The following is an 18,328-nucleotide window of genomic DNA, read 5'->3' as shown; positions in this document are numbered from 1 at the left end:
CTTTGTCACGTGTCATCAAGACATTAGACCAGACCATGTCAGCATCTAAATTTCACCCTAAACACATATACTTAATATATTATCACGTGTCACTTTCGAATTATTATGCCTATCGTATTAGATTATTTGCCTCATTTTTTATTCACAACTGCCTTACGATCGGAAATTTATATTGAACTGTAAAAACTTTATAACTAAAGATAAAACTTAACTTTTACAAAACAAAGTAGTTCAGCTCTTACAAAATAACATTTTAATGTCCAAACAAGCGCAATAAAAAGAAAATCCCCAAGCACCAAATAAATGAAAAAATGCATCAAATCGATTAAACAGTCTTATCTCGAATATAAATTAATCGCACTGCAGATGCTTCTTCAAAAAATACTCATTGGCCATACCTCCATTCTAAAAGTATATTCTTGCAACGAATTTTTTTTTTTTTTTGGTCACGGGAAAAAAAAAAGTTTCTAAATTTATACAAATATTTTCCTCGACAAACAACAATATTACAGAACATAACATTCTAAATTTATATAAATGTTTTGTTGGTCGCAAAAAACATATGTATATCCACAAAAATAGCAATAGTCGCAAAATAAAGACATTTTGCGACAAACTTAGTTGTGATTAAAAAAAAATTAGATTCTGCGATCAAATACTGCAGAAAATATGGTAAAAAAAGACCATGATTCTTGTAGACGTACCATTATGATGTTGAAAAAAAATTAGAAAAAGAAGAAAATTTTTCTTATTATTATTATTATTATCATCACTACTCATACTACAATAATTAATAATATTTTAATAACTTATAGAATTTTATTTTAATTTTAGAACAAAATAAACTAGGCTTGGGCTTTTACTTATTTTTTTAATTTTTTTAAAATTATTATAAACTTGAAATGAGTTAATAATAATCAAGTTGTTATAATCAACAATGAATTAGAGAAAACAAACATTTCAAAATAAAATAATAAATAAATAAAATGGAGTAAATAAAAGTTTAGATATTTAATTTTTTAGTATTAAATTCTCTAATTCAAGCACTCTCTTAATTAAGTATCATTTAAAAGAGAATTTAGTGTTGTAATTTTAAATTTTTTGATTTATTATTGATATATAACTTTGGAATTTAAGCTTTTTTTATTTTTTCTATTAATTTTTAAATTTAAATTTATTATTCTAATTTATAAATTTATTAAAAGAAAAAAGGTTTGGGCATGCCCTGACTTTTTTTCCTAAATATTTATTTCATACGAGAGGTTTGGACCAAAATTCGTGGAAATGGACCAAATCGACCTCGACTTTTTTGTCCTCCCTAAAACAATCATCGGTTCCAATATCTAAAAAAAATAAAAAATGACTCGCTTTAATTTTCATTTCAGCCCATTACAATACAAAACTATTGAAAATAAAGCCCTCAATCACAGTACCATAAGGAGCAGCCGGCTAGCCTTGGCGGGTCACCAGAAACGGCAAAAGCCTCGCTAAAACCTTCTCCTTCACATTTCATAATCTCTGAGGCGCATATTATGAGAGAGACAACGATAGTTTAAGGCATAACGGTCTGCCTCTAGCTAAAACACGCCGGTGCTCCCCAAACCCCAAATTAAATCATCCCCAAACAAACAACAATGTTTATCCTAAACACTTGCGCACCCATTTTACCGGTCATCGACTTTTCCCGCCATTTAAACAACCGTTTGGCCCCATTTTCGGCAGTCACACTCTCTACACAGAACCACGCTCCTCGACTCATCAGGACTCCTGTTTTTGTTTCCCAAGCCCAGAAATTGCAGGGCGAGGTCGGTATAGATGTTGATGTTGAAGTTGAAGTTGAAGATGAAGATGTAGATGTTGAAGACAAAACGACGTCGCGGAAAGCATACAGAGGAAGGAGGAGCGAAGAAGGGAAAGATTACGATAAAGACCCTGAATTTGCGGATATTTTGGGGAGTTGCCTTGACGACCCGCAACGGGCGAAATCCAAAGTGAGTTTTTGTTGTTCTTTGCTGCCTATTAATTAATTATTTAATTGTCTTTTAGCTTAAAGTAATCAATAGAGATAATTTTGTTTTTGGCCTTTTGATCTTTTAAAGATGGCAGATAGATTGAAGAATAAAAGAGACAAAATATTGCACACAAAGACTGGCTCTGCCACTCCTGTCAAAGTGACTTTTAACAAGTGAGTTATAGTTATTCTGTCGTTAGTTATGCACTGATTGCACTTTCTGATGCATCTAATTATTTGAAAATTCTGGTTCTAAAGTAAAATGTATAATTAATTGTGCTGATGAAATGATAAGAGTGCCCGTACTTTGCCTGATTCTCTCGTGATGGTGTGAATAAACGCCATGTCTTATGGGTGATCAAATAAATTTCAAAAGAAGTTACGAAGAAGTCAACTTGAAATGCTCATCAGGTTTGATGTCTTTGTGTGTTTGTTGATTATCTTGCCAATTAGGAGGGAATTTCAGTGCAAACTGTTTGATAGCTTCAATTTCAGTCTCTGGTTATGTAGTACGTTTTGAGCTTCAGAGACTTTGTAGTTTTGTTTGCGTTTGGAGATGTCTAGGCATTGGAGGAGGTGTGTAGAAAGTTGTAGCTTGTCTCATCTTATAAGATTATTTACATGGGTGAGTGTGTTAAAATATGATGCATATCCAACTAAAGACTAGCCAAATTGAATCTTTGAATAATGATGTTTGTACTGGAATGAGTACAAAAAAATAGCCAAAAAGTAAATTTCTTTTGTCCTTTAGTGAATACTTTGTCTTCTAGTGAGGTGTGCGCAAGCATAAGGTCAAGTGTTACTTCAACGAATAGCCACATAAAGGAAGTGTTGTATGGAGCAAATGGGGCTTCTAAGCCAAACGGTGCAGCGGTGGAATTACATTACAAATATTCCCATTAGCTTCATTTGTAATAAGAATCAAAATTGTAAAAAACAGTTTAGAGAAAGCTTTTAGTAAACTGTTATACTGTATCAATATAGAATAGAACAGAGAAAGCTTTTGCTCCTATTCTATAAAGGAAATAAAAAGTTCCTTATTAAAATTTCAATGTTTCCTCTATTTAATGTTTGCATAGTTTTAATTTATTGAATATTTGCTTCGTCAAGCTAATGGGCTTATTTATTTATGGTGTAACTTTACCGCTGCACCGTTGGCTTAGAAGCCTCATTTTACTCCACTAGGGCTTCATTTAGGTGGCTGTGTTGAAGCAACACTTGTCCTTTTGCTTGCCACTTCATGCTAGTTTTCTCTAATCCCTTTTTTTTTTTTAATTCAGATATAATTAGGAGAACATTACTTATACCAGTCAAATGACAATTTAACCATTTGATACATTTCTGAATATTGCATCTGTGGCTGATTGAATTCAATTTGCTTGTTGGTCAATATCTGAATTTCCGAGAGGACCAAAACTGCTATTGAAGTACCTATCTCATTCCTGGAGTTAATTCTCTAACTCCTCATAAGTTGGGTTATTTGTGGTTTCAAGGCTCTTGATCATAGCCATTTTCCTAGCATGGCTAGATATAGTTGCTTTGCTTTTTCATTTATATGTGTTGTAGTTTTTGTTGTTTTATTCTATTATTATTTTTTACCCCCCTAATATGGAAGCAATTTCAAATGTAACTGTTTCGTTAATTTGCCAACCTGCATTGCCAGATTTGATTTCTCAAACTCCTACATATGGTTTGAATTCTACAATGCGCCGTTGGAGAGAGATGTTTCCTTAATTTGTGATGTAAGTTATTTCTCCTTATCATTTCATTTTTACATTTACAAAGGAATTTCAGAAATTCCTTGCTAAAAGAAAATAAGAATTTCAGATGATATGGCGTATTTAAACTTTGCAGGCAATTCGAGCGTGGCATATCATTGGGCGTCTTGGTGGATGCAACTCCATGAATATGCAAGTAAGTTTTCCTTAGTGATTTAAGCAAGTAGCAATGGAGGATTTTTTTTTTTTTTTAATATCATAATTCTCTAGTAAAATTGCTGATAGGTAGACTTTTTGCTAGGAAATGAAAATGACTATGAACTGTATAAATGGTTTAGTTTTTGGAAATGTGAAGTTTGAAATGTTTAAATTCTACTTGCTGTACAAATCTGATGCCTCATGCTTGCAATTATTGTATTTTTGATGTTTGTTGCCTACCCATACTTCATTGTCCTTGCAGTTGTCACAATCTCATATGGATAAAAGACCAAGTTATGATGTGATTTCCGGAGCAAATGTTACACCAACCACATTTTACAACACAGGAGATCTTGAGATTCAAGACAACTTGGCACGTATATGGTATGGACTTGCTTGTGAGCTAGCAAATGTACTTCTGTGTCTATCTTGCTTTACGGAATGGATGTGTTAGTGGTTCTTGCTAATGAATATTATATCAAAACCTGAAATAGGATGGACATTGGGACCACTGAGCCATTGCTTCTTGATGTTCTGATTAATGCGTTGACACAGATAAGCTCCGAGTAAGCTCCCATATCTTTGTTAATCTTGATAAGTTCTAACTACTATAAGTCTGTATTCAAATCAGTGGATTGGTGTCCTTGCTTGAATATATGAGACTACTAAGTGGAGATTCCTACTCAGTGGGCATTCCAAGAGGATAATAAGTTAATAACTGGAAACTATTTCGCACTTTGTAGCAATTGACTTTTGCTCTTAGCAGCAATCAGCAGGATATTTATGTAAATACAACACGGATAATTGGCATTTGCTTTCTCTTTGTTTCACGTGTGTCTAATGCTATAAATTTCTGATGGTTTTCTTTGTTATGTTCATCAGCCTAATTTGTGGACTTGCAGCTTTAAATATTAAACGTTTCTGCTGATTCTAACACACTCTAACTTTTACAGCTTTGTTGGAATTAAGCAACTTGTGTTTGGTGGATCTGAATTTGAGAATTGGAAAGAGAACTTGAAATCAGAAGATGCAGGTTGCAGTGTTCACAAAATTTAGCCTTCTTTCTCCATATTCAGAGGAGATTATGACATTCATGATTCAGTGTTATCTTTTCCGATGCATATATGTACATAAGAAGAGATGAGAATCAAATGCTGTGATGCTAAAGAGTTTTGTGCAGATGTTTGAAGTGGCTTTTGATGATGGTATAGGATATTTGCCACTAGAACTGAGTGCAAGGATGTATAATTTAAGCAAATAATGCTAAAAGTGATCTAGTTTGCTTGGGTATCCGGTAATATGTGAATTCACTTTATCTTTGTTTTAATCTTTTGGTCAGAGATTACATTTTCATTTACTATTTATTTAAATAAGTTAGCTCCGACCTGGTTGTTTCAGATATACCAAAAAAATGGAGTGACTAGGATACAAATATGGACTAAAAAATGGAGTATAAAAATTAAAGCCAACCCGGACATCAGCATATATAAGAACTGGAAGACTCTTGTGGAAGAAGATACAAGCCACTTCGTCTTCAAAATGGACAAGAGCATTAGAAATTGCAGTAAAGGCAACGTAATCTTCATATCAAGCTGTATGAAATCCTGGAACTAGTTCACCCTACAGTCAATCTCCAATAAAAGTCAAGTCTGTTTCAAATATGAAGGGAATTACATCATAGTTTCTAAAGCCGGCAGCGAAGTCGATAGGAATATAGGATGGTTCACTGCACATATGAACTGTGGCAATTGCCAATTTCCTCCAGAAAATTGGATGGCAAAAGCTACGGTGATCAAGTTTAATGAAAAGTTGGTAACTACCACTAAACATAGGCTACTAGAACTGCAAGTACAGCTTAGTTGTTTACAGACTAGTCTTGGTTGAGCTCAACCTACACCAGACTTTCAGAAGACAATTTTTTTCAGACCGGTAATGGAGACACCTTTTGTGCAATTAACTTGATCTCTTTGATCCTTTCATCAACCAACTGCTTCAGCTGCTCTTCTTGACTCGGTTGATTTTCATCCATTTGGACACCACTAGTTTCAACATTCTGTGACTTGAACATGACAAAAGACATCTCCGGATCATAAGAGCTAGGTACATCCATTATGCGCTTGTCAGTACTGCCTGAATCTTTTCCTAAGATATCTTCCCTCACACGATTTGAAATGATTGTGGTATAATCCTCCATGTACTTGTCAACAGGATCAAGGCGAAGATATATTAAAATCTCCCAACATTGGAGAAACTGTTTCTTGTTGATTTTCAACACTTTCCTGACTTCCTCTACAGTACTGGCAGGTGGCACAAATCGAGGGGCAAGGATTTTTTTTGATAGTTTCCCTTGCTTCAGATGCGAAACAGCTGAGTTAATTGCATGCTGGATTGGCTCAAAAGCAAGCAGGTGTTGTATGTCGACACAAGTGCGAACGTGTTGGAAGGAATCTAATGGCTCTTCAACTGTGAAGTCGTGGACATTTTCAGCTACTGCAACATTGCTGAGCACCTCTGTAAGGAAACTGCCATAGCCCTTGCGCTGGTAAAGAGGCAATATCAAAATCTGCCATCAAAGACACAAGTCAAGACATTACTTGAAGAGAAAACATTTGATCGCATGAAGAACTGTCTGGTATTTTAATCAACTAAAACAACTTGGGCTCTTTTCATCCACTTTATCTACTGACTGAAATAATGATATTGATAGAGATGTACCTGACTGAGTCGCATGCGTGTACTGTCAGGGTAATGATAGAAGCGATATATTGCTGTAAAACCAAGAAGTCTATGTTGAATATCTCCTTGCTGATCCATTTTCTTCCGAATCAGGATATATAACTCCCATCTTGGATCAGTAACATCAATAGGGTTGCTTCCTAATTAAGATGAAAAAGCTTATTAGAAATGGAACTTGAATTTGCACTAAAACGAGAATATGCAACATTGTTTCATTGGCATTGAGAAGTGACAGTTTACCATCAACAAGAAGAAGAACAAGAGGTATTAAACGACTGTAGAGGTGTCCAGCTTCCATATTTCCCACCACCATGCGAACAACCTGACCCAGATGAAAAGCACATGGTTGATGGTCATTTGCTAACAAATAAATATGCCGATGATAAGAAAAACAAACCGGAAAAACATTTATTTCACAAATTACAGTACATCCTAAAACAAAATGCATCTAACCCTGACAAGGGATACAGCAGATAAAATGGTGTAGGCCAAAGCTCCAACAAAATCAGTGTTTTTGAAAACACTAAATAAGTGCACACCACGGTGCAAACTAGAACTTCAGGACAGAAGCTATCATTCTTCCCATATGCCAAAATTAAAAAGCTTAATCTAAGAATCACCTCTAAATCAGAAGCAGCTGCTTTTAGATTATTATTACAATGAGTAACGTGTCCATTGGAAACCTTGTGTTGCAATATCTCCCCACTTGATACAGCAGATCTGGCAGCAACAATGAAAAGAAAAACTCAACTTTTACTAATAAGAAAAACCAGAACACCAAATTGTCGTATGGATAATTCAGGACCTAGACATGCAAAGATCTCAAATATACAGTACCTAGTAAAGTCTTTCTCTGTTGAAAATGTTTGGAGGAAATCATCTTTATTCTCAACAAGAGTCTCAGCAAAAATCCTCTGTGGAAAATCATAATTAAAAAAAAAAAAAAAAACCACAAGGGATATCAACAATCAACAGAAACTTTTAATAAGGAGGCAAGTGAATACCTGTAGAGCAGATTTTAGATCTGTAATTCCTTTGCCCCTCTAACAAAAGAAAATGAGAAGCAATTATAAAATACTATCAACAGATAAAAGTAAAGGAAAATCCAACTGAATCAGACTTTAAAAAAAATAAGAAATAGTGCATACATGAATCTAAATTATAGTCGGACGCTGAAGAATTTAAGTACTTACATCAGAGGTGCTCTGAAATGTAATATCAGCAAATGCATGAAACGATATACTGCTAATCCATATGGTTATCTACACAAAAGTGTTAAAAAGACAAAATCTGTTAAAAAGAAATACATTATAGGAATCAAACACTCATTTTGGCCTTCAACTTGATATGGATGTAGATTACCTTCAAACCTTGGTAACCGTAAATCTTCCCATCTTCATCAAAAAAGCTGTTTAAGTCAACTGGATCAATCGAGAAACTGTCTGAAACACCTACTTCCTCTTTGCTAGACACTAGGTAGCAGAAATCATGTAAACATCCATTCTAAATCAAAATTCAACGAATAAAAAACGTAATAAGCAGAGCATATAGAAAAATAATGCAATGATGACAAAAATGAGTAACACTTTATTCCAAAGCTACTTATGCTCTGAACCAAGCAAGAACACAAAATTATCCATATTTTATCAAACAAATGTGAAGTTTTGCGGATTGCTCCAACTCAACAACACAAGATATCCCACAATTTCAAATAGTCCAGTAACCAAGTCTTCTAAAATGTATCATCCTAACGAATTTCCAAAACTAGAAAATCAATTCACAAAACAAAATAAAAAGATTCAGCAACTACATGAAATTAGAGTGAAAGTAATTGATACCCAGATAAATTTTAATGCATTGGTTTGCCTCAACTCCTTCATCTGCACCACAAAATGAGAGCCAGTTAGCTAAACCAGATTTTTTTAAAAAAATTATTAAAAAAAGCATTTGAGGAAAAATCGCAGCTGAGTAGACTCACCGACATCCGAGAATCCGACTCGCCTTCGCTTCTTGGGTTCGGAGACTGGATCGGCAGAAGGGTTTTTCTTTTGCCCCATTTTTGGGAGAGCTAGGGTTTAGCAGAGGAGCGGGAAATGAGAGAAACTGAGGCGGGAAATTGTAGCGTACAAACGGGAATAACTTAAGAGGTATTATATGGTCCCTCCTGACGTGCATATCTCACGAGTACAATGCCACTCCGCTCCTCCTCTATTAAGTTATGGGCCAAACGGACCGGTGATTCAGGCCCACCCAAATTTTTTACTCTAGAATAGATTTCTTCTCGCAGCTATTACTGTATAAAGAATTCGGGGTGCGTTTTTTGGACTTTATTATATATAATATTATTTTATATTAATATTACAATATTTAAATATTAATATTTTAATGAGATATTACGAATTCCTAAAATTATTTATTAAATAATTATTTTTATATCTTAATTTTTTAATATAAAATTTTTTATAATATAATATCATTGAATAATAAAATTTTATAATATTATATTCTATTATTATAATATTATTACATAATATTATATTATAATATAACTTATTTTTATACATACTTATTATAATATAAATGATACTATAACATAATATAGATTATATTATATTATAGCACAATATAATATTAAATTTTTATAAATAAAATAAAAATGATGACATAATTATATTATATTATAATATTTTTATATATTAATTTTCTGTATTAATGTAGAATACAATTGTTTTATTTGAATTTTTTTTAAATTTAGTATTTTATTAAATAATAAATGATTACATAATTTAAATTCTTTTTCCATATTTAAAGTAAAATAATGTATTATCATTTATTTGTTAAATATTTAAGTTTATTAATATTTTACATTTTTATTTAAATATAAATATAAACAAATATCTATCTAGTGACTTAAAGAAAGTCTTATTATATATCTAATCTTTAAATTTCTAAAAAAAGAAAATGACAATTTTCCTGCTAGTAGTAAGTACTCAAATGCTCTACATTCCACGATGACCCATCTATGTCTTTAATCATGTAATTCTCAGGTTTAACAATCTCTTGCATTTTTATAAAGGGGTAATTTTTAAAAACCTCCCCTGAGGTTTGAGCTTGTTGCAAGTAGATGGCGAGAATTGATTTATTTGTAAAAAACCCCCTACCGTCAGTTAAGTTTAACATTGACCGTTAGTTGACCGTGCAAAGACAATATTACCTTTAACAATAGTTTGTAAACGAAAATAACTAAAAAAAAACCAAAATTATTGGTGCAAAAAGCACAAATCCTATTTTTTGATAATTTTATCCTTGTCAATTCTAAAAATTTACAATATCATAGTTAAAGATTATGACTATTTCATTTTTAAATTTTTAATTTTATCTTTCTTGTAGGAATTTTAAGGAAATATCAATAATTTAAAGAGGATTTTTTAATTTTTTAATTTTAACTTTTTTATAGAAACTTTAAGAAAATATCAATAATTTAAAAAGTGTAAAATAGCTAATAATTTTGGTTTTCTTTTTTAGTTATTTTCGTTTATAAACTATTGTTAAGGGTAATATTGTCTTTGCACGGTCAACTAACGGTCAATGTTAAACTTAACTGACGGTAGGGGGTTTTTTACAAATAAATCAATTCTTGCTATCTACTTGCAACAAACCCAAACCTCAGGGGAGGTTTTTAAAAATTACCCTTTTATAAAGCCCTCTTAATTTGGGCCAACACCCCAACAATTTGCTTGTATTCTAGAATACACTCCTAAGAATAAGATCTTTAACTCGAAAGCTTATTGAGTATACTTTTAAATTAAAGCATCGAACTGCCCTTTGCTTATATATTGTTGCTCTTAGCTAGGCTTGTTCTTTCCTGTCTTTCGAAAGGTCCAAGCTAAGATTAAATTGCCCTTGGTTTTGTTCTGATTGAAAGTATTACACTTTATATGATGGCATCTAAATTTCAACTGGAACTACTACTTCTACGCCAAACAAGGGAAGATAGAGTTTCTCCTATCATTGTAGTGTGTGTTGTTTTGTAAGACCGTGGCACAAATGATAGTTCTTATAGTGAAGACTTTTTAAGCTTGTCCAACTAGATCTTCAATCTTTGATTATTTTATTAACAACCTCAACGTGTCTGTTAGCTTGAGGATGTGCTTATAAGGAGAAAAAAATTCTTTATTCCTAAACTTTTCTAGAACTTTTTGAAGTATGGATCGTCAAATTACTTTTTATTATCTGTAACAATGGCTCGAGGGATACCAATACACATGATGGATTTCTATAGAAATCTTGTTGTCTTTTGCTCTGTAATATGCGTCAAGTGCTATACTTCTGCCCATTTAGTAAAATAATCTATATCCACTGTTGAAAACTTTATTTACCCCTTTCTTATTGGCTTTGGGCTAATGACAGTTGCACCCCATTGAGCAAACAACCACAAAACTAATGACTAAGGTGAGATATTCTTAAGGCTATTGAGGTACATTAAAGAACCTTTGACACCTATCACACCGCTAGACAAACTTTTGTGCATCATCTTTCATTGTGGGCTAGAAATGTCCTTAACTGATTGCCTTTAGATCTAATGAGCCTTTAGATTAATGAACTAACTCGTGAGTTATTACCACCAATGCCCTCATGGATTTTTGTCATTACATAATTTGCCTGGCCAAGTGCTAGGCATCTTAAGTAAGGTAATAAGTATCATTATTGTATAACAGATCTTGTAAAATAATATTAGGCTTGGCAAAATCTGGATCTGGTTCGGGTTTTGGTGTTGCCCGGGACCGGACCGGATGAGTGAAATATAAGACCGGACCCGGGTTAAAATCTGATTTTTTCAGGTACGGTTCGGGCCCGAGCCCGACACCTTCTGGGTCCGGGTTTTGATCCGGGCTTCTAAACCCGCATGTGATAACTTCAATTTTTTTTTTCATTTCTCTAACAATGCAAATTTTTAAAAAGAAAATAATCAAATAAACACATTCAATCTCAAGTTTTAAAAAAGTAAAATAGTTAAATACAAATATATAACATACTAACAATGCAAATTTTGCATAAATAAAAATTATTTCAATCTACTTTCTAATACCTAAATTCATCCAATTTCTAACTTAAACTCATTCAATCTATATATAAAAAAATTAATTAATTAAATTCAACAACACAATAATCACACAATAAATTTAAATAACATCGAACATATCATAAATTCATAATTATATATTTATATATAATATATTTATATATTTTTTTAATTTATTAAAAAATCGAGTTCGGTCCGGGTTCTGGGTTTTTGGTGTTGAACCCGGACCCAGGCCCGGAAATGTCCGGGTGTGAGAATTTCAAACCCAGGTCCAGTTTTTATGTGTATGCGGTCCGGGTTTTGCCCGGACCGAATTGGCCGGGTCTGGGCCCAGTCCGGTCCGGGCGGGCTTTTTTGACACCCCTAAATAATATATTGTGCTAATCTCAACTTTACACTTTTTTCTTCTTATTTGCCATCATATAGCCTTCTATCCCTTAAATAACTAATAATGGGATCTATCCAGCTCTCAACTATGTCAACAACGTCAACCATATTGTTCTCTTCTTGACCAATGCTTAATTCTAATAAGAATTCTATAGGAATGAATTTGGTCAAGTTTGTGTTAGTAGCTAATGTTAGTTTAGCAAGAGCATTTACCTTACTATTTTCTTCCTTGAGACTTGTGTTATAGTGTACACCACAAAATCTTCCAACAATTCTCTGACTTTCTCAAGGTACTCTAGCATTTTATTTACTTTTACCTTATATTCAAATATGACTTGATTCATAATCAACTTTGAATGCTGAAAATTTCTAGTTCCTCTGCCCCCATTTATCATGCCAACCTGAGTCCAACAAGTAGGGGCTTACAGTGTCCTTCATTATTGGAAGTTTAAAATCTAAATTTAAGGACAAAACTTAAGTCTGTGTGTCTTAGAGTCACCAAAATCAATCCTACACCACTTTCTTATTGGTTTAATGACCCATTCACAAACAACTTCCAAATCAGCATGTCAACTTTACCAATTCTTTCTTTCTTGATTTGGTTGCTGGTAAACTCCACTATAAACTCTGCGGCGACTTGCCCCTTAATCGCTGATTTTTGGTTGATATTAGATATCATGCGCTCCCATCTCTATAGTCCACTGAACCAACCTTCCTGACACATTTGGTTTTTGTATAACTTGCTTAAGCTACTAGTTTATAATTGCTACTATGGTATGAACCTATAAATAAGATCTCAATTTTCTGTCAAATAGTACTAGTGCTTAGGGGCGACAAAACGAATAAACGAATCAAATTCGAATAAATCGTAAATGAATAAGGTTAAAACTCTATTAATTAGGATTCAACTCCTTTATTAAACAAATTGAAATCTTAGGATTTAGATTCAACTCGTTTATTAAATGAATATTTGATTCAATTTATTTAATTCTTTTAGTAGAATCAGTGAATAAATCGAATCAAATATGAATTCATTTACTATTCATTTATCATATAACAAATTTATAACAAATCGAATTGAATACAAGTTTGTATACGAAAATATAATTAATTAAAAAATTAAGCAAAACACTACAAATTTAACATCTTATAAAATACAAATAATGCAAACTATATTCTAAGAATAAAATACACAGTCATCTAAACACCAAATTACAAATTCTTAATAATACAAATAAAAGTAACTAAAATTCAAAGTATAAACCAAAGTGATTTCTTTAATTCTATTCATTTTTTCTTTGTCACCTTGAAAACAAGAATCCTACTTTTAAAAAGTAAATAAAATGATATTAACATACTGCAACACTGATAAAAGTCACTGTAATATTTCAAATAACAAATATCTTGTAAATTAGTAGTATTGTTAAGGAAATAATGATTAAATATATAAATCCAAGAAAAATAAATAAGATAAAACTTCACTTATCATACTTCGACATTGTCATTAGGATCATTGGCACTCTTTGTAGATGGAGAAATATTAGTGCTGGTGGTCATAATATTTTGAGTAATTTGGGCCATAATGACATCAAATTTTTTACAATAATTTTATAAAAATAAATCTTAATTAGAAACAATTGAATACAATGTTATATAAGGAAAATAAATTTATTTTATGAGCAAGTCTTACCAATCCATGCTATCAAAATCGTCAAATTCTTTCAAAATAATTAAGAAATAAGAATAATCAAAATCTAAACATGAAAAAAAATAATAAGTTTTACAATGAACAAAAATGTACCTTAAACATATATATGGTCCATTAATAAGTGTATTCTAACTATTGTCATCACGTCCAGCACATGAACCAACATTACTCATTTGAGTGAGTTTGGATGTGGTAGAAAAAAGTTGATGTGATCATATTATACTCACCAAAACTGTAAACAACTTATTTCGAACATGCTTTACCTCCTCTGAATTTTGACCATAAAATCTTCATATAGGCAAACTCAAAAATGTCATTTTGTATTGAGCATCTAAGATGACCACTGTTGCCAAAATGATACCAATATCAAACCAATACTTCTTAAATTGTTCGATCACTTTTTGTGCCATTGTTTTCATGTAAACATCTTGACTACGCAACCTTAGCCTCAAACACCTTAGGAAATACTTTTGGAAATACAACTTGAAGTAGGATAATTTTGACCTACAAAAAATGCATGTGATCTCATAAAACATGGACACAAATTTGCCAATTTTATGTATTTTCCTCTATTCTTCTTTAGAAGGACAACTTTTGAAATTAGAATCACTCAATTGTAAATGACATAAAGCTTTTTTCTAATATGTAATACCATCAAGCATAAGAAAAGTTGAATTTCATCTTATAGAAAATTTTTGTCTTATTCATTTCTTGACATCTAAAGATACTTGCTAAACCCACTCCATGAATTTTCTTTTTTTCTCATTTTTGACCCTTTGAGATATTTCACAGACTCATGGGCCTTTTCTATTTCTTACTCAATTTTGTTAAATCCTTTTTTAACAATAAAATTAATAATATTAACACAACATCGAATACAAAAGAAATCCCCATCACACATCAAATCATTCCTTTATCTCAATTGACTTTTAACACTACAACATAAACATCATCATTTGAAGCAATGTCCACAATCAATGAAAAAACTTTTTCTCAATACCTTATTCACATAACAATGAAAATAAATTTTGAATCAAGGTAATTTTTTTCTGAATACCTTATTCGCACAACAATGAAAATTTATAGAAGTCCATAAATTAATAATAAAACATATTCTGCAAAGAGCTTTTTCTAACATGCTTTTAATTTTTACCTTTTCCCTATTATGCATTTTTGACACATCTACTTTCTCAGTGTTCCTACAAATGTTGGACACGTCATTACATAAATAATTCTAAATTCTTTTAATACCCTCCTGCTTAACAATTTAAAATGGCAAATCATGTATGATAATGGCATAAGACAAAAATTCATAAAACATGTGAGCTTCAAACTTTAGAACATGAGTTGACTTTCCATCACTATAATCTAACATCATTTGTGTGGGATCACACTTTTTAAATTTTGCAGAAGTATCATAATGTCTTTTGAAATTATTACATTCTACTCTTGGCTTATTGTCTGGATATTTATCCCTTGAAACCTTACACAACAATGTCTAAACTTTTGATGTTTATTTCCTTTGTTGTGGTCATTTTTGTTCCTCTAGTCTGAAACTTTTTCAATCTCTTCTTCCATTTTGATTATATCATTTTGCATCATCATCTTTAACACTTGAATCATTAATTTTGTAGATTGAATTAATTGGTTTGTGTCCATTCTCCTATGGGAAAAAAAATTCAAAATTAGTTAGGAAGATGAATTAACAATTGAACTTAAATAATAAAAGTTAATGTTCATAAATCAGTAAATGCATGATGGAAATAAGGATTTCCACATAAATAAGATCATATGTGGCATGCATGTAAACTAATAATGTGATTAAAGATCACAAGGAAAATCCAACACAAAAACTATTTTAGTAAAGAAAGGATGGGGATATTTAGGTAAATAAAGCAATACATGATAAACATGGTAACTACAGGAAATAGATATCATAAAAAAATTGGGTTGAATTGAAAAATAACAAAAAAGACCACAACAAATAAATATATTAGTAGGAAAAAACAGATTTATGGTTTTAAAAAGAAAAGAAAGACAAAATTAGCTAAAGAAAAATGAATTGAGGGTTGAAGATGGCAGGTACATATAAAATTTGAGAAAGCGTTTAGTTGATTGCATTTATGGTAATTTAGAACTAATTTCACAGCTAAACCATTGACATTTTCAACGAATCAGAATAACAACAAGTTGCCCTCTATGTACTATCCAAATATCTCTTTGAACATGATCACTTTCTGCATGATTTAGTGTCAGTTAGAATAAAAAAGCACACAATCCCTTGTATAAAAAAGCACACAATCCCTTGTAAAAGCTATTTACCGAACTACTTAAGTCCATGCAGCAAAATCTAGAGTCAATCTGATTTCAATACAATCAAAGATTAAAGTTGATTAAGTTGACTATAGAAAAAATAACATTAAGATCTCTCTTCGAGTATAAATAAAATTGCATATGATCACTTTTACTCCTTCCCAAATAAGTATTAAACAAAAGGTTTAAGTAATCTTAATATTGTTAGAGAAAATATAAAAAACACAATAACCTTTAAATGATGAGAAAATTTCCAAAAAGACCACCAAACGTGGCAATCTTCACATATAAAAGAAAGAAGCTTATAAGCCCATTATAATTGTATATAAGCTAAGAAAATTTGTAGATCCTAATGAATAATTAAGGAGACCACCAACAAGTAAACGGCTTAGTCTATTCTATCCAAAAAGAGGGGAATAGGCATTTGCTTGATTTGGTTTCCAAATAAACAACATGCTCCCCCGCTTATGTTAGCCCCCATTAATTCCTTTGAGTTTCATTCTTGCAAATGTACTCCCTAACCGGGATACTTAACTCGTTTGCTATAGCAAAATCTCTACATCCTAATCTAGAATTGGTAATCAATATTTAGAATTTGTAATCACAAAAAAAAAACCTATATATAGCTCATAGGTGAGATGGTGGTGGTTTCTCTAAACAATAAACAAAAAGAAATTACTATGGAGGGTGGACAAGAGAAGGTTGCAGGCTAAAAAAAGAAGGGAAAGAAAGAGGACAAATGGTAAAATAAAAAAATTACTGTGAAGGGTGGACAAGAGAAGGCCGTCGACTAAAAGATGAAGGGAAAGAAGGAGGGGAAATGATAAAGTAAAAAGAATTAGGGCCGAGTATACCTTAATTTTTGTTTCTCTTATAATAGTTTGTCTTGTTATCCTTAAAAATTACTATATTAACCTTTAACCTTTAAACTTTAAAAAAATTTTGAAACAAATTTAAGGATAGATAAGTAATTTAATTAAATAAATTTCAAACTAATGGACCGTACTTGATTCATTTATGATCTATTTATTAAACTAATCATACAAATAAATGAATAAACATCCTTAAACCCAAATTTGATTAACTAATCGAATCAAATTCATCTGTTTATTAAACAAATCAATTTTTTTTTTAAATTCAAACCCATTTAATTCGCATCGAATCAAATTGAATAATTGAATCTTGACCCAGATTACCACCCCTATTAGTGCTAAGGCGATCTTCTCTATTACTAGGCATATTGTCTTAGAATTTGATAGAGTGTGACTAGCATAGTAAATAGGCTTTTATAACATATCTTCTTTTCTTATCAAAACTAAGGTTGTTCTTGATTCTGAAACTAGTACATAATAAAGACCCTCTCCTTGCACTAATTTAAAAAGAATAGGGGAACTTTACATGTGTTTTTTCAATTGTTGGAATGATTTTTTTTCACATTCCTCTATCCATACCAAACATTTTTCACCCTGAAGAGTTTTGAAAAATGACAAGCACTTATTTATTGCTCCTAATATTAAGTGATTCAAAACAACAATTCAATTTGTCAGTCTTCAAACTTTTAATTGTCTATGAGACTCCATATCTACAAGAGCTTGATTCTTCTCTAGATTAGCATGTATTCCTTGCTAGCTAATCGTGAACATAAAAAATTTTCCTTAATATGCCCTAAAAGCACATTTTCTTGGATTCAAATTCATACTGAAATAGTTCAGTATCTTCAACTTTTTTACTTTGAACAAGCATGTCATTTGCATAAACTTCATATTTCTTCTAACGTATCCGTCCAATATTTTGTTAACCAACTTTTGATATGTCACTCCTGTGTTCTTCAAATGAAAAGGTATTAAATTATGACAATCTAAATCTTTATATGTAACAAAAGATGTCTTCTTCCCATTGGGAAGGTAGATTTGAATATGGTTTTAACCAGGATATGCATTCATAATAGTAAGTAACTCACACCTTACAGTAGCATCAAATCATTGATTAATCTTAGGTAAAGGAAAACTATCTTTGGGATATGTTTTAATTAAATCATTAAAGTCTACGAATTCTTCACTTCATATTCGAGATTATCACTATATTGGACAACAAGTTGGGATAATGCACTTCTTTGATAAATCTTGCCTTAGTTATTTATCAGCATATTCTACTATTCTTTCATATCTTTCTAA

At 31.6% G+C, this 18,328-nt stretch overlaps 2 protein-coding genes across 4 annotated transcripts; one reads left to right on the top strand and one right to left on the bottom strand.

The window, feature by feature from the left end:
* Positions 1-1,381: 1,381 nt before the first annotated feature.
* Positions 1,382-5,217, top strand: LOC102614441 (hypothetical protein). Of its 2 annotated transcripts, XM_006475322.4 has the most exons (7): positions 1,383-1,991; positions 2,100-2,185; positions 3,675-3,753; positions 3,866-3,925; positions 4,190-4,311; positions 4,422-4,493; positions 4,881-5,217. In XM_006475322.4, the coding sequence occupies exons 1-7, from the start codon at positions 1,635-1,637 to the stop codon at positions 4,981-4,983; spliced, it is 879 nt and encodes a 292-aa protein (XP_006475385.1). In that variant the 5' UTR covers positions 1,383-1,634; the 3' UTR covers positions 4,984-5,217. The 2 variants fall into 2 exon arrangements, with proteins under 2 accessions (XP_052293816.1, XP_006475385.1); XM_052437856.1 differs by lacking the exon at positions 4,422-4,493 and having other exon boundaries at positions 1,382-1,991.
* Positions 5,218-5,492: 275 nt separating this feature from the next.
* LOC102613952 (histone acetyltransferase type B catalytic subunit) lies at positions 5,493-8,809 on the bottom strand. Of its 2 annotated transcripts, none has more exons than XM_006475320.4 (10): positions 8,642-8,809; positions 8,502-8,543; positions 8,026-8,135; positions 7,857-7,925; positions 7,668-7,706; positions 7,501-7,577; positions 7,284-7,383; positions 6,904-6,985; positions 6,643-6,803; positions 5,493-6,490 (listed from the first exon to the last, which is right to left on the bottom strand). In XM_006475320.4, the coding sequence occupies exons 1-10, from the start codon at positions 8,718-8,720 to the stop codon at positions 5,849-5,851; spliced, it is 1,401 nt and encodes a 466-aa protein (XP_006475383.1). In that variant the 5' UTR covers positions 8,721-8,809; the 3' UTR covers positions 5,493-5,848. The 2 variants fall into 2 exon arrangements, with proteins under 2 accessions (XP_006475383.1, XP_006475384.1); XM_006475321.4 differs by having other exon boundaries at positions 8,026-8,166; positions 8,642-8,808.
* Positions 8,810-18,328: the final 9,519 nt, after the last annotated feature.

The sequence above is a fragment of the Citrus sinensis genome, chromosome 1 (genome assembly GCF_022201045.2).
Source record: "Citrus sinensis cultivar Valencia sweet orange chromosome 1, DVS_A1.0, whole genome shotgun sequence".
Taxonomy (NCBI): Eukaryota; Viridiplantae; Streptophyta; class Magnoliopsida; order Sapindales; family Rutaceae; genus Citrus; species Citrus sinensis.
This window is presented reverse-complemented; position numbering and strand designations above follow the sequence as displayed.

Coding starts and splice junctions, on each gene's coding strand:
- LOC102614441 (XM_006475322.4), top strand. CDS start 1,635: ATGTTTATCCTAAACACTTGCGCACCCATTTTACCGGTCATCGACTTT. Junction 2,186..3,674: donor GTCAAAGTGACTTTTAACAA/GTGAGTTATAGT, acceptor CTGCATTGCCAG/ATTTGATTTCTCAAACTCCT. Junction 4,494..4,880: donor TTGACACAGATAAGCTCCGA/GTAAGCTCCCAT, acceptor TAACTTTTACAG/CTTTGTTGGAATTAAGCAAC.
- LOC102613952 (XM_006475320.4), bottom strand. CDS start 8,720: ATGGGGCAAAAGAAAAACCCTTCTGCCGATCCAGTCTCCGAACCCAAG. Junction 8,544..8,641: donor AGTCGGATTCTCGGATGTCG/GTGAGTCTACTC, acceptor TTTGTGGTGCAG/ATGAAGGAGTTGAGGCAAAC. Junction 7,926..8,025: donor ACGGTTACCAAGGTTTGAAG/GTAATCTACATC, acceptor ACTTTTGTGTAG/ATAACCATATGGATTAGCAG.